This window comes from Miscanthus floridulus, chromosome 11, assembly GCF_019320115.1.
Source record: "Miscanthus floridulus cultivar M001 chromosome 11, ASM1932011v1, whole genome shotgun sequence".
NCBI lineage: Eukaryota > Viridiplantae > Streptophyta > Magnoliopsida > Poales > Poaceae > Miscanthus > Miscanthus floridulus.
Window position 1 is genome coordinate 33470641 of NC_089590.1, and position 25465 is coordinate 33496105.

Genomic DNA, 25465 nt, shown 5'->3' on the forward strand with positions numbered 1-25465 from the left:
TCTCCGAGTCTCCCCCGTGCATCCCTTCTTCCTAGTCCCGCGCCTCTCTCCGTCCTGACTCTTCTCGCAAGATCAGCACAGTTGGGGTTTCTGCCGCCGCTAGGTAGACCGGCGGCCGCCGTCCACCCCCGCTGTCGGCTGGCTGAGCCCCGCTGTCGTCTGCCCTAGGCCCACCACTAGTCTCCTAGCCCTGCTCGGCCGCCTAGCTCCGCCTCCCACCATACCTAAATGAGGCCCGTCGCCTGCCGTAGAAGCCCCGACGCCAGCCACAGCCTCCCACTGTCGGAGATCCCCCGCCGGCCACAGCTCCCCACTGACGGCCGCAGAGGCCCGCCACTGGTCTCCTAGCCCCACCCGGCCACCTAGCTCCGCCTCCTGCCATGTCTGCACGAGGCCCACCGCCTGCCGCATAAAGCCCCAATGCCGGCCGCATCCTCCCACCGTCGGAGATCCCCTGCTGGCCGTAGCTCCCCACCGACAGCCGTAGAGGCCCACCAACAGTCATCCAGAGATCCCCCGCCGCTGTTCACAAGGTATGGTGCCTCCTTTGTTTTTTCTATCAGTGCCTTTTGGCTGCCGTTTGATGCTGCTGGAATTGGGCTACATGCTCTGTTTGCTGAAATTATTGCCGTTCAATGCTACAGATTTGTCATATGCAATTACATGATCGATGCATTATTGTAGCAACTGAAGTGTGCACTAGCTTCTATAACATTAGAGTCTTGTTTGCTGAAATTAGCCTGTTGGATAGATTAGAGTCTTGGTAACAGAAGATAGATAACTTGCCTTCTAATATGAAATTTGTGAGTTCGATAGATGCCTGAAATTGATTGGAACTTGGAGAACACTCGAGTGTTGTGTATGTTGTTTGTCGAACAAGTTGGAAAAGGAAATTGGCCAAACACACACTTGAATGCACTTGGTTATACTGAGGTTAAGAAAGGGTTCAAAGAAAGGACTGGAATTGTGGCTACTAAGGTTCAGATCAAGAACAAATCAGACAAGTTGAAGGAAGATTTTAAGGCATGGAAGAAACTAATGTGGAGGCAAACAGGGACCGGTTGGGATCCTATAAAGAAGACTATTGCTATGGATGATGAATGGTGGAAAAAAGCTAGAGCTGTAAGTTGGTTCAAAATTTTTGCTATATTTGTTTTCCATATGACAAATCTATTGGTAATACTTATAATAATATGTGTTGTTCTGCTTATTTTAGGACATTCCGGGTTGTGGAAAGTTCAAAAAGAAGGGCCTTGAGAATGAAGATGACTTAGCCAAGTGTTTTGCTAACATCACTACTACTAGTATTGATCATTGGTCTCCTCATGTTGTGAATGTTGAAGCAACCAAAAATGTTGATGAGACACAAGATGATGCAACCAATTTTGAGCCACAAGATGATGATTCCATTCCTGGAACACAAGAGGAGGATATTGGTATTTCTCCTCCACCTGCAAGTGGCAAGATATTGGCTAGGCCTGTTGAAAGATGTGGCAAGAAGGTGAAGTCTAGAAATGCACTCCTAATTCAAGAAGCAGTAACAAGTATGGCAAGTTTAGCCAATGAATATGTTTTGAAGAGACATGGAAAATACTCTATTGATGAAGTGATCGAGGTTGTGATTGCTTGTGGGGCCGACTATGATAGCAATGAACATTACATTGTGTCTGAATTGTTTGTGAAGAAGGAGCAAAGGGAGATGTTCATGACCTTGCCTACTAATGAGATTAGGTTCAATTGGCTTAGGAGGAAGTACAACGATAAATATGAAAAGTAGAAATGGTAGGGAGAGTTATGTCATTTATGTATGCTACATTTTATTTTTGTCACACGTATGCTACATTTTATTTTCTTGCAATTCATTTATGTATGGCATTTGTATCTTACATTTCATTTATATCAATGTTCACAAATGTCTTCAAGTGAGTCTAATGATTCTAGTGATGGGGATTTTTTTTAAAATGGTTGAGAGCAGTGCAAAACTAGCACAAAGTTATCATGACTTGTATATGGACAAGGCACCGCTGAGGTTCATGTTTTCACAACAAAGTGGAATGGGATGGCTGATGGAGATGGTAAACACTCCAGGGGAGTGTCATCGAATGCTTCAGATGAATGAGGTTATTTTTCATGATCTTCATGATGTGTTGGTTGAGAGGAATGGATTAAAACCATTGAAACACATGAATACATATGAAATGTTGGCCATTTTCCTATTCACATGTGGTGGGTGTGAGTCAAATAGAAGAGGACAAAATAAGTTCAAACACTCAGGTGAAACCATTAGTATAAAATTTCATGAGGTTCTAGATTGTGTGGTTGCCATGGCACAAGATTTCTTAAGACCAATAGATCCTAATTTTCACAATGTGCACAAGAGGATTAGGAATGATAAGAGAGCATATCCACATTTTAAGGATTGCATTGGTGCACTTGATGGAACCCATATTCGTGTGTCTTTATCACCTGAAGAGCAAGTGAGATATATTGGTAAGACTAGAATTGCAACTCAAAATGTGCTTGCCGTTTGTGATTTTGATATATGCTTCACGTATGTGGCTATGGGTCAACCGGGTTCTTTGCATGACACTAGTGTATTGTACCATGCATTGGAAGCAGATGTAGATGTCTTCCCACATCCTCCTCAAGGTAAATATTTTTGCTTACGTTCTTTTTCATATTTGTATGCACAAACTTATCTTGTTTTACATATGTGTAGGCAAGTACTATGTTGTAGATGCGGGCTATCCTAATCGTCCGGGATACCTAGCTCCATACAAGGGTGAAAGATACCACTTACCCGAGTGGCATCAAGATATGGAACCAAATACTGCAAAAGAGAAGTTCAACCGTATACACTCATCTATTCGTAACGTTGTTGAGCGCTCATTTGGAGTATTAAAAATGAAATGGCAAATCCTTTACAAGATGCCTGGTTATTCAATGGTCACACAAAAGAAGATTGTTGCTACTACCATGGTCCTACACAATTTCATACGTGAACATGCTAGTGTTGATGTGGACTTTGCTAATTTTGATAGAGAATTTACCTACATGCCTACTATTCTAGAAAGGTACAACAAGTATGCCGTGTCTCAACATGCCTCCGATGGATCAACATCAGAATCAAGCTTTGTGACTATGGACACCTTTCATGATAATATGGCTACATCCATCGCCCTAGCATGGAATTAGTGCAATGATTATTGTAACGCCCTTATTTTGGAACTATGAACTTATTTCGTAATTTCAGTTCTAGGCAAATGACATGTAATTTATTATTATTTTGGACTCCACTGCATGTACTTTCATTTCATATTTGTGAGAAGTAGTTCAAGTCAAACCAGGGGCAACAATGGCAATCTACCCTCAAACTCATATTTCCTGGAGCTAGGGACACCCTCCCAGTCAAACAACCTCATCAGACAGCTCTAACTCCACCCAGAGCTGGCTCCACCTAGAGTTCTGGAGTGGAGCAGCTCGACCCAGAGTTGGAGTCATGCCAAACAGGGCCTAAATCAGCTAAGAATTAGGTGTGCTGAGCTTGAAAAAAACTAGAAAGTGTGAAAGCCACCATCGAACGTCATGAGTCCACCTTGACTCAGATCCCCAATGCTATCAAACTGAAGAAACAAGAAATGGTGACCAAGGTCAAAGAAGGTAGAGCTATTCGTACCAGTCTTAAGAGCATTCCCGGATTAGCTGAAGAAGATAAATAACAAATTACATAAGTTGATGCTATTCGGCTGAAAGCACAATGAGCAATTCATGATGCTCTTAACTTGTAATTTACATTCCAGTATCTATAGCACATAAACCTAATGATAACTATACTTTTTGGTTCGGCTAGAAGAGCCGATTTGAATTAGCCGATCCTGATTTCTGACTTTACTCTAACCTAACTGAATCTGAAAATGGCTTTTATCACAAAACTCTTTGAATTACTTCTTAGTCATCAACGTCGCGTTCCCCTCGGTATTAGTGAAGCGGCGATTCCCCTTCCATCAAATGGTGTTGCTTTCACACATCCCAAGATATCTACCGTCTCGCCTTCATGGCTATAAATACCAGTCAAGGGCTTTGGCCTCAAACATATCTACACCCACAACTATTCTCATTCTCTTGTGTCCTTCTACCTTCAAGAACCCTGATCCTAGTGCACATATGAATTGGGGTTTCTGGCTTCTCAGCTCTTAGGATCAAATGAGGCATGCCCTGAGAGGGGGTGCAGGCAAATATATATAGCCCAGAGCATCAATCCTCAACCCTTGGATCAAACCAACTTGAAATAACGGCCGAGATGCATCCTAGGAGGCGGTTCAGAACCAACATAACAAAGAGGATGACAAGTGGGGCCATAGGGGCCGAACGGCCTCTAGGTGGGGCTGGCCGGCCCCACATGTTAGTGGGTCGAGCACCACTTCGGTGGAGAGCCTCCTTGAGTCTTCTAGAACCTTCCCACGTTGATCTCGTGGTGGAATTCCGTGATTTCCTTTGACGAAAAGGTCCCCCTTGATGGTTTTCTAATTAAATCCTGCTAGAAATATAGATTCACCAAAACTCGTGGAACTTGTCAGTTTAAACCCCTAAGTCTATGTTGGTGATCTATTTAGTCATTTATGCAAGGGATATTGATGGTTTGTGATGAATGTTAACTACCATCAACAAACTCCCCTATACTTAGGCTTTTAATTGTCCTCAATAAAAGGGTGGATTATTCAAGACACAACCTTAGGACAAGGCATCAACATAAAACCATTCCCAGTCATACTTGCACCATGGGATTCAAAGTGTCTACCATGAACTTTGGGCGGTTGAAGAATGAAACAGCTTGAAACAGATCACCATCTTCCTTCAGTCATGTCAATTAGAGAAACATTTTAAGATTTTTTAAAACAAAACATAGCTTACCTTCTCCTTTTGTAGTACTCTCAAATCACTCTATATATCTAGTATTTTTGGATCCTCACCAAGGCATTAGTGACTTTGCCTTCTTCTTGCCTACTTCTAAAAGCTTATGTGGAGCTTAGGTAGGGATAAATGTAAGATCATACTTGCATTGCATATATTATAAAGTCAAACAAGGATCCAAGGAGAAAGATATCATACTCTTAGATCAAGATGTGCATGTGTGTGGAATATGTATATGGTGGCTAACCTAATTCTACTATGCACTTTGAAACATATCTCTCTTGTTTGAAACTTGAAAATACTTTTGCAAGAAAACATGGGCTATCTTATTCATCTCTCTTTTTTTCAGGCGAGCATCTAAGTACCCATTATTTTCAATATCTCAGACACTTGTCCATTTTTTCAATACTTTGTCTTTTTTTATGAATAACTTTTGCATAGCCATGCCTCTTTTTCTGCAATTGAAACTTTTCGAAAGAGACATTTATAAGAACTTGGAGCATTTATCCTATTAAGCATATTTTTGTGTCTATTCCCAGTGTAGGAGTAGAACATTTTTTGGTGGATGGAAAACATGTTGTTGCATACTCCCAGTGTAGAAGCAGCAGAAATATGTGGAGTGTACGTGATCTTGATCTTGAGAGCATGATAAGTTTCTCAACATGGGTCACAAGGTTTGACCAAACTCAACACAATGACAAGTAGTATATGTGGAAGGTTTCCCTAGTCTATATATCATGTATGGCTCTGGTAGGACATTATTTACCACAAAGGAGAGGTGTAGCTATTTATTTTACTTTTTGAAATAAAATTATCCAATAACAAGACATTTAGAATCAAGTTGTCATTATTCTACTATATCTCATTCTACAAAAACTTATGTAACATTGGGGTTCCTAATAATAAGTTCCCAATAGTAGCATGACTTTTAGGAAAAGTATTATGTGAGTCTATCCTTAAGTCATGACTGAAATAACCTTTCCTCATGTTTTAAGTTGTTTTATCAAGTGATTTTCAATTTGGTTCGAAACGGAAAGCAAAACATATGAAAATAGAGTGTATGGGATGCAAACCTGACTATGGATAAAGCGTGAGGCAAATCGGTGCAGTGATGGGCTAGGCGGCCCATAGTGGAGGCTGGGCGGCCCACTCTATGGTCTGCTCGAGTCCAACTTTGACAGGCGTGGTTTGGGGTCCATTATTTCCTGAATTTCGTGATTTTTGCGATCAGATGTCGTCTTGTTGTCATGGTGTGTCTCCCCCACTCTTGTTTCCCTATATGACTTTCTACACAACATGTGGAGACAAACACATATCCAAACGAAATAGAGAGCAGATAAAAATACAACTCCATATATATATAAGGCACTTTATTACATAAGCACAAACTAAGCACAAACTTTAACTAACCTAACACAATCTTTTAACCATCTGACCTAAGCGACAAACCCAAACACATGATATCACACACTTTAACTTACCACTCGTGCCTTATCAAAATTGCTACCTAATTCTCACTTCTTCATTTTAGCAACAAAATGATTCAAAGTGTTAAAATCGTGTTGTAGACTCTTGCGGTCGACATGTTCCTTGCCGATCCTTTGCTTTAAGGTATAGATAACATTGCTCAGATCTTCAATCTTTTTGCTAAGAGGGCAATGGTCATCCTTGGACACTTCTCAACCTCGAGAATAGGCGGTGATGTTGCCTTCCTCTTGGGAGGAACAACCTTGATCTGCTCTAGCATAGCCTAGATTCCATCAATGGTGGTACGAGGGGTGACCGACTTATACTTTGCACAAGTAACATCTCCAAATTTGTTGGTCTTTAGTCCAGTCAGCACCTCATGATCCTTCGGTGAAAGACGGTTGATTTCCTTCATCACCTTGAAAAGCTTTTGGGCATCTAGCTTCGGCTCTTGTTGGAGAGGCTTTCCTTCAAGACATAGCAGCGGCGGCAGTAGAGCGATTAGGGGGCGGCGAATGGCTTGGGCATAGTAGGATTGATTTGAGCAAATGGGGGTGACTTTTGGTGGAACAACGGTCAGCGCAAGCACATCGGGCTTCTTGTTTAGGTCAGCTCAAAAGGGGATCATTTAATTGTTGGCCATGTGAACTAGAGAGAAGAAGAGCTTTGCTGCTGTTGGAAGAGAAAGCTTTGATGGGATGGCAATGGAGGCAGGCAGGGGCTCATTCATATAGGGGGTTCAACTTGTAGCAGGGGTCAAGATCTATCCATATGAGGTCTCGTAATGAGGAAAAATAGAATGCGTCGAAAAACTGCGGGATTATGAAGAGTAAGGATCTAGAAGACATGAGAAAGTTGACGGGACGTGAGAGGTACTAACAGTGGGCCGACAGCCTCTAGGTGGGGCCGACTAGCCCCACATGTTGAGGTCTCGGGGTGATTTTTCTCGTGGTGGTTTCTAACTGCTATCTAATCCCGAACAGTATATTTTCACGTTACGAAACGTTACGGAGGATGGCAGTGGTGTAATTTATGGTAAAAACAGAAATTCCACCTCATCCAAATCCTCAGGTGGTTTTTCAGGTTCTAGAAAGATCTTGAGACGGTGGCCATTTACCTTAAATAACGTACCTTCGTCATTTTGAAGTGTTACCGTTCCATGCGATGAAGTGCTTATCACCTTGAATGGTCCTTCCCATTTGCTTCAAAGTTTTCCGTGCCCGAATAATTTAACCCTAGAATTAAAAAGTAATACCTTATCTCCGGGACCAAAATCCTTCTTCTTGATCCTCTTATCATGCCATCTTTTCACTCTCTCGTAAATCTTGGAGTTTTGATATCCTTTTTCATGCTATTCATCAAGCTCAGAGAGTTGCATCTTCCCCTTGGTTCCTATGGCTTCAAAGTCCATGTTCCATCGCCTGATGGCCTAGTGAGCTTTGAATTCTAGCTCGATAGGTAGATGGTAGGTCTTTCCATAGACCAATTGATATGGTGACATCCCCAATGGTGTTTTATAGGATGTTTTGTAGGCCCATAGTGTATCGGGTAGTCTATCCTTCCATGCAGTCCCCATCTCGTTGACTATCTTTTGCAAAATATTCATGATTTGTTTATTTGATGTCTCTGCTTAGCCACTTGTCTAAGGGTGATATAGAGTAGCAACGCTGTGATGGATCCCATGTCTTGACAAGTATTTGTGAAAGTTCTTGTTAGCTCAATTTGGAGGTTATTAGTGAGTGGCATGGCATCTCTTGAATTTATATTCCTATGCCTCTAACATGCTCCACATCTCCTGATGAAGTCCTTCATGTCTTTATACATGGTTGGCCAAAAGAATCCACTCTGCCAAATCTTCAAATGAGTGCGGAATGTACCATAATGTCCTCCATATGGTGTTGAGTGGCATCGTTCGATAATCTTGATGCCTTCTTCTACCGGTACACATCTTCCGAGTAGGACATCAGAGTAGACTCTAAAGAGGTACGATACATCCCATATGTGGAGATGACTTTCGTAGATGAGCTTCCTTTTGTTTTCCCCTAGTAGTACATAACCTGCAACCATAAAATTAATAATATTTGTGTACCATGGGTCGAATTTGGAGACCTTGTAGAGCAAGTCATCCCGTAGAGAATCATTGATGCGCAGATCCTGTGAATTCTCAAACTGCATTCTAGACAAGTGATCGGCAACAGAATTTTCTACTCCCTTTTTATCTTTTATTTCTAAGTCAAATTCTTAGAGTAACAAATTCCATCTTATCAATCAAGGTTTAGCATCTTTCTTAGTGAGCAAGTATTTCAAAGCAGCATGATCAGTATAAACAATCACCTTAGCTTGTACTAAGTAGGATCTAAACTTATCTATAGCAAAAACAACAGCTAGGAGTTCATTTTTAGTTGTTGCATAATTAAGTTGAGGTCCTGTCAAAGTTTTGCTAGCATACACAATTGCATGATGCTTTTCATCTTTAGTTTGTCCCAAAACTGCCCCCATAGCATAGTCACTAGCATCACACAAAATTTCAAAAGGTAGCGACCAATCAGGGGGGTTGAATGATTAGTGCAGAGATAAGTTCTTTCTTAAGAATGTTAAAAGATTTCAAGCATGCATCATCAAATTCAAAGGGATCATCCTTAGCCAAAAGATTTGTTAGTGGTCTAGCAATGTGTGAAAAATCTTTTATAAAGCAGCGGTAACACCCAGCATGGCCAAGAAAACTACGCATCCCTTTGATATTTATGGGAGGAGGTAATTGTTCAATTACTTCAATTTTAGCTCTGTCTACCTCAATCCCTCGTTCGGACACTACGTGTCCAAGCACTATGCCTTCTCTAACCATGAAATGATATTTTTCCCAATTAAGGACTAAGTGCTTTTCTTCACATCTTTGCAAAACCTTGTATAAATTTTCAAGACAATCATCAAAAGTTTTTCCATAAACAGAAAAGTCATCCATGAAAACTTCCATGATTTCTTCAATCATATTAGATAATATAGACATCATGCATCTTTAGAAAGAAGATGGAGCATTACATAATCCAAAAGACATTCTACGATAAGCATAAGTTCCATATGGACATGCAAAATTGGTTTTGCTTTGTACATCTGGATGAATCAGAATCTGGTGGTAACCTGAATACCCATCAAGGAAATAGAAAAAAGAGTGGTTCGCCAGTCGCACTAACATTTCATCAATGAAGGGCAATGAAAATTGATCCTTCTTTGTTGCCTTGTTAAGTTTTCGGTAATTTATACACATGCACCATCCAGTGATGGCTCTTTGGGGGATTAATTCATTCTTTTCATTTTTAACAACAGTCATGCCTCTCTTTTTAGGCACAACTTGAACAGGGCTTACCTACTCACTATGTGGCATAGGATAGATGATCCCGGCATACAAGAGTTTCAAAACCTCTTTCTTAACAACCTCTCTCATTGCATTATTAAGCCTATGTTGGGGCTCCCTAGAAGGTAAAGAGTTAGGATCTGTAGGGATGCAATGGGTTCAAAGAGCAAGACTAATTCTCTTAAGGTCTTGGAGTGAGTAGCCAAAAGCAGAACGATGCTTTTCTAAGATAGTTAATAAGCGGAGGGATTCTTCCTCGGAGAGTTTATCACTTATGATCATAGGAGAATCCTGATCATTATTGAGAAAATCATATCTAAGACCAGAAGGCAGGGGTTTAAGCTCAATGGTGGGCTTAGGTGGTCCAGCAATTCATCTAAAGGTTCAGGGTCTATGGGATTTTCATCTTCCTCTTTGATGAAGAACTAGTGTAGCACCCGATTTTAAAGACAAAACCAGATACACACTATATGTGAGCCCAGGAAGTCAAATCTCACATATAGCCACAAATCAGGGTAATATCAAGAGATAATACTTATTACATAACGTATTAGTAAAAAGAAAATAACCTCAGAGTAAAGACAGCGGAAAGTTGACTCCGATCTTCATGCGAAGACTCCAAAACCACAGGGACGACTGACTGGTTGACCACAAGCCTAACTCCTCCAAACCAGCAATCTGGTACCCATCTAGGATTTTGTTCCAAAGTATAGAAAAGTAAAATAAGCATAAGTACATGTCGTACTTAACAATTATATCATGGGGTTCATGAGGCTCAAAAGGGCTGACACTGGTTTAACTGTGATTAGCTTTAATAGATCATCTTTTTAAGCAGTTGGGTGGCAAAGAATTTATCATTCCCATAAACACATGATCAGGTAAACATGAATAATGTATAGCATAAACAATTAATCATTAGTATCATTATCCATTAGTGATCATCTCTATTCCATAAGGGTCCAAGGTCGCTCGTGTCCGTGAGCATGGCTGTTATAATAGTTTTACACTCTGCAGAGGTTGTACACGTTCACTGTGAGTCATGATTTACCCTTTCGCCCGAGGTAGCTAATCTCTTGACCCACTTCCAAGGAAGGTCGGCAGGGTTCACTATGAAGCCTTTCAAAGGATTTGTCTAACAAGTTAGGGCCGCTAGGCGTATATGGCCCCTCTCTAGGAGTGGCACGCGTGGGCATCACAGCACGGTACACACTTCCCAGCAGCAAAGGAAACATACCCTGCGTCTTAAAGGTAACCACTAACAAGCTAGAAAAGATCCTCATACTGAGCTAAAGCCAGAGCCATATGGCCCTCACAGCTGTACTGTAAGTCCTAGATGATCGCTTACAGATAAGTCCTTAGGAAGAGGAATCTGAAGCATATAAACACTCCAGCCCCCTGTTTTCATGTTACTAAAAAGTCATGTTTTAATGTTTATTGCATATACCATTAGTCAAGTTACAAGATCATGGTTTTGATTAAGCACTAGCAAAAACTACCCAACGCAATATCCCAAAGGTATCAAGGTACAAGTTATCAAATATCTAGGATATCTTTATTGGCAACAAGGGAGACACATGCAATATGAATTAAGTGATTAAATATGAATAGGTAACAAGGACAGTCCCATGCTATACTTGCCTTGCACACCGATCCTTCGGTAAGCTTTATCTGCAATGTCCTTCTTCTTCTGGATCACCACGTGTATCTCACCAACTGGGCAATCGTAGAACACCACACAAATATCCATACACATACATGCATAGCATACAGTTGCATCTATATCAGAATAGTACACCAATCATATAAAATTAAGTAAAAGAGATTGATATACGATTCTACGTATCACTACGAACACAGAGTCGCGAGAAGCACGCTAATAGAAGCTACGATGAAAAAGATACATCTACCGAAAGATTTGCTTAATATGTGGAAAAGAAAACTATAGGCTTCATTTATGTTAACTATATGAATTAATATACAAAAGATATTTTTTAAACAATATGGATTGAATTAAGTCAATTTTAGATTTAAATTATAAAACAAAAGTAAAACAAATTATATTTTATGTATAAAACTCAGTTGCCTAATCATTAATCAAGATATGATTTAAACCACGTTATTTCAGAAACATCAATATAGTAAACACTATTACTAACGTATAGATCTTGTCGTTACGAAACAAACACAACTTGAACGGACTATTTTGGAGTTAAAATGAACAAGTTATGATTTAAACAAGTTTTACTTTAATTAAATAATATATTAAATCTACCCATGAATTCCAAGTGTTGAAAACATGCCTAACAGTTGTATAAACACGTAGATAACGTAAATACGATCCTAACGCAATTTGAATGGGTCAAATCGGACTTAAAACGCAAAAATTACACATAAAATAAGGTTCAGTGGCATTTCTGTAAATAACTCAAACTCATTTTTTGAATTAAAACAATTAAAATCTGAATTTAAATGAATTTTGGACTGCACACACTATTTATAGAAACTACAGGGACTTAAATGAATAAAAACAGGGCTGATTTGTAATTCATTTGAACTGCTACGGACTGTGGGTTGATTACTTCAAAACGCGGGGGCTTTTCTGTAAGATGCGCATGGCTTGACTGGGGGTTTGACTACGTCGGCTGACCGTGCGCCACGCGACAGCCGCTGGTTGGCGCGATATGCCACGCGTTTGGTGGACGCGATGTGCTAGCGCCGTGGACCACGTCCACGAGTCCGTGGTGGACCGATTACTGACCGAATCGGTATGATCAAATCAGGGCCGTCCGTGAGATCTGATGGCGCAGGCGAGTGTGGGGGCAGTGGGTCACCAGGGAAGAAGCACATGACGGCAGCGCCATGATCAGCGGCGTGCCAAGCTCGGCAGTGGACGTCGGGGCGGTGATTCCGGCCATCTCATGACAAAGTGAGCGCACCTAATCGATCTACAGGCTCTTGCGAACATGCCGGACTGCAAACCAAGGTGGGGGACGCGTCGGGGTGCCATCCCGCGGTGGCACCATGGCCAGCGGCCGCTGGTGTCCTATGCTATGGCGTCGCAGTGTGAAAAACGATGAACGGAGGGCACATGAAGATGGAGAAGCTCACCGTGATGCGCCTAGTGGTGGTTGCGGCGTTCGGGGAGGCTCGGAAGGGGCGGTCGATGACGGCGGTGATGGCTAGAGAGAGAGGGAGGGCGCGGGTGAGATGGAATCCAGGTGAATCAAGACCAAAAAGCGAAATCAGAGTTACCTACGGGCACGGGGGAGAATGGCGGTGCTCACGGGCGCATCGGCGTCGTGGATAGCGCACCGAAGTAGCGAGCTATGGGGCGGCGGTGGCTGCTTCGAGCGGCGAATAGAGAATGGGGGAGGAAGAAGGGGTCATGGGGCTTTATAGGCCGGATGGCGACGGGAAAAAGGAAGGGGAGCAAGCGGGATGGGTCACCTTCCATATGCGGACGACGGTGGCTGCATTCCGTGCATGGCCACGCCATTGCCGGGACAGAGGAAGGAAAGGGAGCGGGAAAGAAAGGAAAGGAAGAAGGCAGGCGCGGCGCTGATAGGCGGGACCCACGGGGTAGTGAGGGAGAAGCGGCTTGCGGGTGCTCGCTGTGGGCGTGGGCGCTGAAGGCCGAAGTGGGCCGCGTTGGTGGGCTATGCCGCAGGCAGAAGAGAAGGCGCGGCTGCGGGTTGCCGAGTTGTGCCAGTGCGGGAGGAGGAGAGGAAGAAGGGAGGGCGGCTGCTAGCTGGGCCGCCAGCAGGCCGAGCCGAGGCAGGCTGCGCGAAAAAGAAGGGTGGGCCTTCGGGCCAAATGAGGGAGAGGAGTTTTCTTCTTTTTTTTTCAAATCTATTTCTTTTCTTAATTCAAAACAAATTCAAATATAAACCAAATCACGTATAAATATGATTTAAAATATATTTTCTAATTCCAACATAAATGAACCAATTTTGGGTAAGTTTTCCAAAAATAACTTTTTAAGTTCTTTCATTTTTCTAATTCCTTTTCTATTTTTAGTTTTCAAATCATAAGCCAAAATCAAATCAAATTCAAATATGTTCTCAATATACTTTTCATCTCAAATATAAATGAGCAATTTTGGTAAGTTTCCAAAAATAGGCTTTTCCATTTTTTTAAATCCTCTTATTTTCAAATGTTCTTTTCTTTTATTTCAAAGCCATTTTTAACCATTTTGACTTTTCAATTAAAGTCACTCAACCGATAAAATCAAATGCAATGGTATGTATGCTCATACATGTTGCTACCTTATGATGTATTTTAATTTAATGAAAAATTTTATTTCCTATATTTCATGTGCACAAAAATTCCAACTTAAATCATTTTAACTCTATTTCAAAAGAGGCAATTTTTAGGGTGTTATAACTGGGCATCATCTTTAAGGTTCGGTTCGATCAAGTCATCAAGAGATGCAACCTTAACCTCTTCCATTGGATCTTCCTCAGGAATTGGCTCAGTCTGAGCATTTATATAATGAGTAATGGGTACAGAAAGCTTAAAGTTTTTCCTATGTCTTATATTTAACTTCTCCGTTTGTCCTTCTTGGATAAGTCTTTCAATTGGTTGTCCTATTAATACGTCAAACTCCTGAAAATCAAAGATATAGAACCTCAGATGAACCTTAGTTCCTTTTACCTAGATAGGAAGGACATAAAGTATCCCCAAACTTGGGAGAATGTGTCCTAAAAGACCTTTCAATAACTTTGTTGTTGGGGTTAATGGTATATGTTTCAATAAATCATGAGCAAAAGATGCAGACATGATATTAACACCCACAACTGGATTGTAAAGAGCATCGAAAGGAGCTCTATTAATTTGGCAACAAATGGATATATAAGGTGAATCTAAGTGAATCACATCAGAGGAAAGCTTTGATTCTTCTAGCCATTCATTAATTATAATAGATACTAGCTCTTTCATAGTCTTTTTAAGGAAAGCTTCCTCAAAAGGGTCTAAAGATTCTTCATGAGATGATGATTTCCTAGACTTCTGGGGTCTCCTTATAGTATGATAATTCGAGGTATTTTCATATTCATCAAAAAGTTTATCCTCGAATTCAAGCATAAAATCTGAAATTGTAGTTTCCTCCTTTTCCGGTGGTTCAGGATCTAAGATAGCTAAAGTTGGTGATGGGTTTTCTATGGATTCAGATTCAGCTGTCTGGGATTCCTCCTCTAATGGCTTCTCTTTTACTTCTTTAGGGGCATCCTCCAAGATTTTAGTAAGAATGCTTGTCCCCATATTGGCGGAGACATGCAAGAACGAGCCTCCTGAGGCCGTATTAAGACGTCTCGAGGTTTTCCTATTAAGACCCATATAAAAGTGTTGAAGAAGAATAGGGTCTTGAATGTCAAGGTTAGGGCTAGTTTTAATGAGAGTATTAAAATGTTCCCACACCATGCCTAGAGATTCTTTTTTCTTTTGTCTAAAAGATAGATCCTCTAAATGAAGTCTGACTGCCCTAGAGATGGGAAAGAATTGCAAGCAAAAGCTAGAGCACAGGGCTTCCCAATCTCCTTGTCTACTCTCAATGGTGAGATTGTACCAATGTTTAGCTTTTTCTATCAAAGAGAAGGGAAAGAGCTTCCATCGTAAGGTTTCATCTAACATGCCCTCAACGCGTAGGCATGCACAGGCTTGCTCAAACTCATTTAAGTGAGAATAGGGGTTTTCATCGACTTCGCCTAAAAAGGGTTGATCCTGAACCATGTTGATTAACTGCGGGTGTAGCTCATAGCTAGGTGCTAGGATAGGCTTTGAAGATTCTTGTGGCTGTAGGCTTGTGCCCGTGGGTGCACCGTATTGATAGATAGGGGTGGATTCTAGATCCATGGTAAAAAGGAAAGAAAAGATAAAAGGATAAAAGTATAATACAAGGTTATGCTAGACTCGAAGTTAACTCAGCAACTGTTCCCCGGCAACGGTGCTAGAAATGTTTGTTGGTATAAATTAATGCACACAGAATAATCCGCAAGCACACAGATATTATACCGTTGTAGCACTTCACCGAGAGTAACCCAGTTTTATATCTAACCCAAAGGAACAGAGGTGAGAGTAACTAATTCCAATTTAAACCAACTTCACAATCAAGGCTAGATAATAGGAGCATAGAGGTGACTGCTAAGGTCTTCTAGTTCTAACTTCGGTAAGCTTTAAGTTGTCTTCTATTATTCAATTCTAGGGATATTATTAGAGAAAACACAAGTAGAGTATGTTTCCTATAGTAACAAAGTCCAGCTAGGCCAACTAACAGGAGGTGGACTACAGAGGATTCAACGAGGCTATAAGAGTCCCCCTCGTGAGCTACCACCGATCTAGAAAATAGGGTACATCCATGAGTAACCAAGTCTAAGCACCACGCTTACACTACAAATACTACTTTAACCCCGGAGCAACCAGGATTAAAGTACTCAAAAGAGAGTTGCAAACCTGAAGAATAATATGAACAAGATACTTACTTGAATTAGAAGTTGATTACCAGAGAAATCTCGGAAGCAAGCTCTAGAAGAACTTGATCCCACCAGGGTACAAGCCATAGACAGAGCACCGATAGGCCGAGACTCCTCCAAAACTCTTCCCTCTCACTCTATCTCTCTATCTCTAATACAAGACTAGATCCTATCAAGGACTAATCTTCTCTTGATTGCTAGCCCTGATCCTGGTCGACATATGAATTAGGGTTTCTGACTTCTCAGCTCTTAGGATCAAATGAGGCATGCCCTGAGGGGGGTGTAGAAATATATATATATATATAGCCCGGAGCGTCAATTCTTAGCCCTAGGATCAAACCTTGAAATAACGGCTGAGAGGCATCCTAGGAGGCGGTGGAGAACCAACATAACAAAGAGGATGATAGGTGGGGCCCACATGGGTTGGACGGCCTCTAGGTGGGGCCGGGCAGCCCCACATGTCAGTGGGTCGAGCCCCGCTTCTGTGGAGAGCCTCCTAGAGTCTTCTAGAACCTTCCCACGTTGTTCCCGCAGTGGAATTCCATGTTTTCCTTTGACGAATAGGTCCCCCTTGATGGTTTTCTGATTAAATCCTACTGGAAGTACAGATTCACCAAAACTCGTGGAATTTGTCAGTTTAAACCCCTAAGTCTATGTTGGTGATCTATTTTAGTCATTTATGCAAGGTATATTGACGCTTTGTGATAAATGTTAGCTACCGTCAACAATGCTCATCTCTGAAAGCAGCGATTTTTAGAGACATGAAAATTGATTTATAAAGACAGGTGTCCTAAGGCGTCCGTCTCTATGATTTTTAGAGACTATTGCCTTAAGACGGCCATCTTCATAGATGATTTTTAGGAGCGGGCATTTTCCTAGAGGCCCATTGACTATTTACGGAGACGACCGCTAAGTGTACTCACCTTCATTAAACAGAGAGCATGTTTTTTGGAAAAAATGAGAAATAGTTAGCCAACAAAGAAGGGCATATATAGTTTCATTTTCTCATAGAGTTTCATGTTTGAAGCATTTTCTCGTTCTCCATTGAGGCATGAAAATACACAGATGATGGGTGGCACTGCATGTAGCGATAATTCGTCCCATCCACAATAATTGCTGCTAATGACGGACAAAATTGACGTCCAAAATATGAGAAGAAAAAAATAGAGTAAGAATAGTATTTTAGGGAAATGAAGAAGTGCATGAAAATTGATGCAAAATCAGGGAAGAAATGATGGGCGGTGGTTTTTATGAGAGTAATTACATTTTTTTTTTGAAAATGCCTTCAGGCAAGCTTTCATTCATCTGATAACATTGTTACATCATTTGATAAAATTGGAAAATGAAACTAGGGGGTGAATCAACCCAAATACAAATAGCTTTAGAAACAAAAGCTTGCTGAGCTAATTCATGAGCAACTTGGTTCGGTTCTCTATCACAATGCTCAATTGTAGCCATCGGGAATTCCATCCAAATGTTGTAGCATTCTTAAAAAAATGGGGCTGCTGTCAATTTATAAAGATGGGCTGTTGTCGTCTATGTAAAAGCATGGCTTTCGCACCGCACAAACATGCCACATCCACGCTGTCCTTCCTCGAGCCCTATCCCTCTCTCCAACACCCACACCCGTCGCTGCCAGTACCGCCATTAACAAGTTCACGACTGAGCTCTCTCAATCTAACTGTTCTAGCCACCACGCACCCTCTTTTCTCCTTAGCTGGCATCACCATGAGACCCCGAGTCGACCTGGATACTCCGCACCATATCAATCTCGCGCACGCACCGCTGTTCTCGAGCTCCGCCATAGGCCTCCAGGGCTGCAAGCAACTTGTGCTAACCTAATTATCCTCTTCTCTGCTGCCTCCCCACCGACAAAACCTCCACCAGAGACTCACCATGTCCTCCTCTCTGCCTTCTGCACTTGCCATCAATCTTCTGCCATCGGAGCCCGTATCCCTGTCGACTCCGGCGAGGTTGCCGCTGTTGGGAGCCTGTTTCGCTCCATGTGCTACGAGCTGGCAAGGGTGTCGCCATCTAGCCGTTGAATCTGAAACCCACGGCTAGGATCTCCCCTTGACCGGAGTCAACATAGAGTCAAAGTGGAGGCCGCGTCATCATCTCCGACCAATCACCTCTCACCACGTGTCTAGTCAACCACCACATCAGTAGGTCAAACTCCAGTCACCAGCTTTTTACCATCTACCCCCTGCCTTTTCTAGAATCAAGTAGCTGTTCTCTGAGTCTGTACAATCTTTCGAGCTAGCCCCTGATGTCTACCCTTAATTCTGTATTAGACCAACCAGAAATGAAAATGAGTTTAGTTTGTTTTAAAAATGTGTTTTATTTAATAAAATAGTTCTCTAAATTGCATTTTTGCTAATGAACATTTTAGAATTTATAAAATAATTGTGTGGACCAAAATGTTTATAAAATAATTGTGTGGACCAAAAAATTCACATTTTGGTCCCTGGTTTTGGAAAATAATTACAAACAAATCATTTTATTTACAAAATTGCCCCTAAAACTTCAAAATCTCATATCTTTTTAATTGTAGCTCTGTTTTTGTTAGTTTTTGCACTCACGTGATCGTAGAAATGAGCTCTACATGTTAGTAACTGTTATAGTATGTCTTTTTAATGCTTGTTGTTTGTTGCGAGTAGAAGAGAACCGTACGGCTGCGAGTAGAAGAGAACCGTACGTAAGCACTGGAGGCTGGAAGTTGCAAAAGAGGAGACTGCTGGAAGTTGCAAAAGAGGAGACTGTAGAATTTCTATGAGAAGTTGCCTTGAGTGGAAAGCAAGTGTAAAAGGCAAGTATAACATGGGATCATCCTTGTTACCTATTCACCATTAACTATTTAAATCATACTGCATGTGTCTACCTTATTACCACTAAGGATTTCCTAGCTATGTACTTGTACTTTGTCATCTATGGGTTTATGCATTGGTTAGTATGATGCCAGTGCTCAATTTTTTTGCGAGGCACTAGTGCTCAATTAAATACCATGATCTTGTAACTTAACTAATGGAATACACAATAAATATTAAAAGATGATTTTTAGCAACAAGGAACAATGGGGCTAGAGCACAATTTTTGCGGTGCTCTAGATTCCTCTCTTTAAGGACTTTTTTGTAAGTGATCATCGGGACTTACAGTGCAACCATGATTGCTATATGGCTCTTGCTTTAGTCAAGTATGAGGATCTTTTCTAGTTTATTAGTGGTTACCGAAAGGAGCAAAATGGGCTTGACACGATGGGTGAAGTACGGCGTCTGTTCCTATGTATGCTTCTATGCGCGTGTGCCATATCGAAAGGGGCTCTATATCTGCTTGCTAGAAAACCTAGCGGACACTAGCTTGTTAGATGAACCTTTGAAAGACGTCATAGTGAACCCTATCGACCTTCCTTGGAAGTGGGTTAAGAGGTTGGCCGCCTCGGGAGAAAGGATAAATCATAGCTCATGGTGAAAATGTACAACCTCTACAGAGTGTAAAACTGTTATAATAGACATGCTCACGGTCACAAGCGGCCTTGGACTCCTTATGCAATAGATGATCCCTTATACTTATTGTTTATTGCTCTACATTATTCTTGTTTACATGATCATGTGGTTATGTGGGCTTATGCTAAAATTGTTGCAACTCAATTGCTAAAATTATGATTCACTAAAAGCTAATCGCAGTAAACTAGTGTCAACCTTTTGAGGCTCATGAACCCCATGTTATATTTGTTGAGTACGATATGTACTTACGCTTGCTTTATATTCAAAACTTTGGACAAGAAAACCCAGATGTGTAACAGAAGATGGAGCTGGTTAAAGTTTTCGAAGAGTGCTAGGCGTATGTACCCCCAGTCAAACGTTTCTGTGGTGTTTGGAGGCTGATTAGAATTTATGTTTCCGCTACTCTGATAAATATCTTGTCTCTATGTAATATTGTTGTTCGTTATATAATAAAGCATTGTCTCTTTATATTATTGTAATTTTTTGTCTTATGTGTGTAACTGATTCCTGAGAACACATAGCATTCTACGTCCGATTTTGTCCTTAATATCGTGTGTGACATCAATTAATATTGTTATTGGGATGGAAGATGACGAATGGCTATCGACCTAGTTGGTTTTCTCTTAATATTGATATTGGGATGGAAGATGACGAATAGCTATCGATGGACAGACGTATTTAGACAGCAATATGATTTGGATGGTTTATAGATTACTAGTTAATGACATAGATCGCTATCCGATAAGATGAGCCTTCAGTTGAGTTTTGCGTTATAAGGAATATAGATAGGTTAATCTTATCTTATACAATTATTACTACTTAGAGGCTTCGACACAGCCTTAATATTAATCCTCACAAGACACACTAGTAAAAATATGAATCCTCGAAACATCTTGCCTTTAATTTGAAAGACCCTGATTATTGCCATCAATAATAATCTTTAGATCTATTTTTTAATAACTTTTTTTTGGATGAAGTCAATCCGGGGGTTCCCCACCTGTATATATATTGAAATTTGGCCCATATGGCCCGATGTCAAGGATACAACATAATGAAATCTATTCACATCTGTCATTATAAAAAATACATAAAAAGGTATGATTGCCTAACAACTTAGACGAAACCTGGTGCGATGTCCATCTCGCCTATGAATTGGAAAAAGGTCCATATGTATATGTATCTTTGTATATAGGTAGAGATATATACTACTGGATTTGTCTACCTGGCAACTAAATGTTTTGGAAGCTCCTAACAACAGAATTTTGCCTATGTATTTACGTTGTCTTTTAGCTATATTTACATTGTCTTATTACTATATTTACAATGATTCTTCATTGTAATTTATTGAACAGAGTGATGTAATTTGAGGATAACACAACATCTATTTCTACGGATTGCAGATCTCAGAGAAATAAATACCAAATTTTTCAAAAAAAAATTACAAATTATTTTTATGGATTGCATGTATCAGAGAAATATACGTCAAACTACTCAAAAAATTATAAATTGTTCACAAATTATGGTGGCACCCACCCTCCCCCTCCTTATCCCTTCCCTTCCCCTCCCTTCCGTGAGCTGCATAGGCCGGATGGCGCAGTGTCCTTCCCAGCCCCTCTCACTCCCTGCCCCGGCGGCCGTGCCCTCCGCACGATGGCGATCCAACGGTAAGAAAAATCAGTTGTCGGGGAGCGGCAAAACAACCGAACTTTGGGTAGCAATTCTCGTACTAGAAAAATCAATTCTTGACCTCGAGATTTCCTATTGTCATCTTGCAAAGCTTCCAAGCTGAGCAGCATCGAATCACACAGGCAGCTGTACGACGCAAGGTTCCATGTCCATATCGTAGACACAGTCTTGCCGTCCTTGCAAACATTTCCTAATATCCTCACGGTTCCTTCCAAGTACTCGCTTCTGCTTCTCCCAACAAAAATCGCCGGCCTTGTACGTATACGGCTTTAATCAATTTGCAGACACGAACGGTGATCGAAAAGCCAGCCGTCTCTAACAATAAGCTAGTGAGCGCATGTTTAGTTGGGTGAATTTGGGAATCTGGGTTACTGTAGCACTTTCGTTTTTATTTGACAATTAATGTTCAATCATGGACTAATTAGGCTCAAAACGTTCATCTCGTAATTTCTAACCAAACTGTACAATTAGTTTTTTTTCGTCTATATTTAATGCTCCATGCACGTATCGCAAGATTCGATGTGATGTGTACTATAACACTTTTTGGGATTTTGAGGTAGCAACTGAACACGCGGTGAATACACGCGCTGATCTTGTCTTGTATAAAAGGACCCCATGCATGGATGCACAGGCAAACTACATTAGAGCAAGGCCGCAACAATGGAAAGCTTCTACTGCAAGCTGTCCTTGCTCGGCATTCTTATGCCCTGTGTTCTCCTTGCTACTTCAATCGTTGCCGAGGAGTTGACAACGACCGGCGATGACGATCTTCGCACGTTCATCGTCCACGTACAGCCGCCGGAGAAGCACGTGTTCGCCATACCAGACGACCGGACGGCGTGGTACAGGTCGTTCCTCCCGGAGGACGGTCGGCTTCTCCACGCCTACCACCACGTCGCCAGCGGCTTTGCCGCCCGGCTGACGCAGCGGGAGCTCGACGTGCTGTCCCGCACGCCAGGCTTCCTCGCGGCGCAGCCGAACGTGGCTTATCAGCTGCTGACGACGCACACGCCTCGGTTCCTTGGGCTGGACGTGCCACAGGAGGGCGTGAGCGCCATAAACCACAGTGCTTCAGGGTTTGGCGACGGCGTCATCATCGGCGTGATCGACTCCGGTATCTTTCCCTACCACCCGTCGTACAGCGGCGATGGCATGCCGCCACCGCCGGCAAAGTGGAAGGGGCGCTGCAACTTCAACGGCTCGGCGTGCAACAACAAGCTCATAGGCGCGCGGTCTTTCGAGTCCGACCCCTCACCGCTCGACAACAACGGCCACGGCACGCACACGTCGAGCACCGCGGCGGGAGCGGTCGTGCATGGAGCCCAGGTGCTCGGCCAGGGCCGCGGCACCGCTTCAGGGATAGCGCCACGCGCTCACGTCGCCATGTACAAGTCGTGCGGCCACGAGTGCACCAGTGCCGAGATGCTCGCCGGCGTCGACGCGGCCGTGGGCGACGGCTGTGACGTTCTCTCCATATCTCTCCGCGATACCTTGCCGGACACACCGTTCTACCAAGACAGCCTCGCGATTGGCACGTATGGCGCCGTCGAGAAGGGTGTCTTCGTCAGCATCTCAGCTGGCAACGGCGGTCCAAATGCCAGCACGCTGTTCAACGACGCGCCGTGGATGCTCACCGTCGCGGCGAGCACCATGGACCGTTTGATCCGTTCCCAGGTGCGTCTCGGTAACGGCCTCTCGTTTGACGGGGAGTCGGTGAACCAGCAAGAAATCTCGGCGGCCGTCTTCTACCCGCTGGTCTACGCGGGTGCCAGCTCGACAGCCGACGCCCAGTTCTGCGGCAACGGCTCGCTGGACGGCTTCGACGTCAAGGGCAAGATCGTGCTCTGTGACCGTGGCAACGTCGCGAGGCTTGACAAAGGTGCCGAGGTGAAACGAGCCGGAGGCATCGGCATGATCTTGGCCAACGAGTTCCCCGACGGTTACAGCACACTCGCCGACGCCCACGTCCTCCCGGCTTCGCATGTTAGCTACGCCACCGGAGTCGCCATCAAGAAGTACATCAACTCCATGGCGAATCCGACGGCGCAGATCTTCTTTCGGGGCACGGTTCTCGGCACGTCGCCGGCACCGGCCATCATTTCCTTCTCCTCGCGCGGGCCGAGCCAGCGCAATCCCGGCATCTTGAAACCGGACATCACGGGCCCCGGCGTGAGCGTACTCGCGGCGTGGCCGATCCAGGTCGACCCTGCATCCTCGTCGGCGAATCCCGGACCGACCTTCAACTTCATATCCGGCACGTCCATGTCGGCACCGCACCTTGCCGGCGTCGCGGCACTGATCAAGTGCAAGCACCCGTCCTGGTCACCGGCAGCGATCAAGTCAGCTATTGTGACAACAGCTGACCCCATCGACCGCTCCGGAAACCCGATAGTGAGCGAGCAACATCTGCCGGCCGACTTCTTCGCGACGGGCGCCGGCCACGTCAATCCAGTCAAGGCCGTTGACCCCGGCCTGGTCTACGACATCGCCCCCGACGACTACGTGCGCTTTCTCTGCAGCGTCTACGCGAGCCGGGACGTGTCCGTCATCGCGCGGCGCGCCGTGGACTGCTCGGCCATCAGGGTGATCCCAGACCACGCGCTGAACTACCCCTCCATCTCGGTCGTGTTGCCACAGGCGTCGAACTCTACGGCCAGTCCGGTGGCGGTGGTGCACCGGACGGTGAGGAACGTCGGCGAGGCGCCGGCTGTGTACTACCCCTATGTGGACCTGCCGTCGGGCATGGTGCATGTCGAGCCGAGGTCGCTGCAGTTCACGGGGACGAACCAGGAGCAGAGCTTCACAGTGTCCGTGCTGCGAGGGCAGAGTGGTAACGCGAAGGTGGTTCAGGGCGCGCTCCGGTGGGTGTCCGACAAGCACACCGTGAGAAGCCCCATCTCCATCACATTTGAATGATCAGCAGAGTCGCAATTGGGGTGGATGCTCTTGGATGCTCTCCTGCCACTTCCACCTAATCCAAAGGTTGTTCGTTCTTCGTGCAGATTTTATATCATTTTGTTTCTTTGTCAGTCAGCTCGTGATGTCCTTTTGTTTTTTCTCTAATAGTATGTCCTTTTGTCAATTTAAATTATACTAATATAATGGTGGTCCCGCACTGTGAGAGCTATCTTTGATGTTTTAGATTGCCTATATAAACATGTATTTGTTCGAATGTTCTGACGAGAGCCATATTTATCTATCCAACTATCCAAGCCATGCTCCTACACGAGTAGCAATTCTAAGATACAGATTTTCGAAAGGCTATTCTAAGATACAGATCACCAGTTCCTAATTAGGATACCTACTAATTTTAGATTAATCTCGAGTGTACATTCGTTAGTTAGCAGATGAGGAGACCATTCGCCCTTAGCAATGAAGAGCCTGTGTGACCTAGGCTTTGGGCTTCTAGAGTGGGTGTATGTAGTGCTTTCGTGGAGATAAGGTGACTTGTTTTGGGTTTGCCCATATTTTCCTCTCTTCTGGGTCCTGTTTTGCCTAGTTGTGGGCCTCCTCCCCCTTTGGGCTCGTGTCGGGTGTCTATAATGTTGTATTTTTTTGTATACTTTAGTCCAATTTTTGTACAATCCTGACATGTCCTCCTACAAATGAATAATCACTAAAACTCGTGGAATTGATTAGTTATAAGTCCTAATTCTAAGTTTGATGTTTATTTTAACAGTTTTTTATATGAAAGTTGGCGGTTAGAAATTGTAGTTAAAGACCACCAACAAGCTCCCCCACACTTAGCCCTTTACTCATCCTCGAGCAAAGCTTAGAGATGAAGGTAATCATGAGCATAACGTCTTAAGATATATGGCTTACATAAGAGTTATTCCAACACATTCCTTATACAAGTGGGATTTGTGGCATTAGCTAACATGTTTTCTTAGGTTGTTGAAAAGCGGAACAGTTCTCAAAACAAAGTTATCTTCCAATTTCATATCTTAGTAATTTGGAGTTTTGAAACTTTCTCTTAAAAAAAACATAGTTCACTTTGTACTCCTCAAATGGCACTCCCAAATCACTCAATTGTGTATAAATCCTTACCAAGACATATCAATGTTTTGCCTTCTACTTAT

General features: G+C 43.0%; 3 protein-coding genes across 3 annotated transcripts; all 3 read left to right on the forward strand.

The window, feature by feature from the left end:
* The first annotated feature begins 816 nt into the window (after positions 1–816).
* LOC136492892 (L10-interacting MYB domain-containing protein-like) lies at positions 817–1777 on the forward strand. Its single transcript, XM_066488944.1, has 2 exons — positions 817–1122; positions 1217–1777. The coding sequence occupies exons 1-2, from the start codon at positions 817–819 to the stop codon at positions 1775–1777; spliced, it is 867 nt and encodes a 288-aa protein (XP_066345041.1).
* Positions 1778–1943: 166 nt separating this feature from the next.
* On the forward strand, positions 1944–3195 carry LOC136491771 (uncharacterized). Its single transcript, XM_066488009.1, has 2 exons — positions 1944–2649; positions 2720–3195. Exons 1-2 carry the CDS (start codon positions 1944–1946, stop codon positions 3193–3195), a joined length of 1182 nt encoding a protein of 393 aa, XP_066344106.1.
* Positions 3196–22046: 18851 nt separating this feature from the next.
* Positions 22047–24558, forward strand: LOC136494495 (subtilisin-like protease 4). The gene has a single exon (XM_066490656.1). The coding sequence runs from the start codon at positions 22047–22049 to the stop codon at positions 24300–24302; it is 2256 nt and encodes a 751-aa protein (XP_066346753.1). The 3' UTR covers positions 24303–24558.
* The last annotated feature ends 907 nt before the right edge of the window (positions 24559–25465 follow it).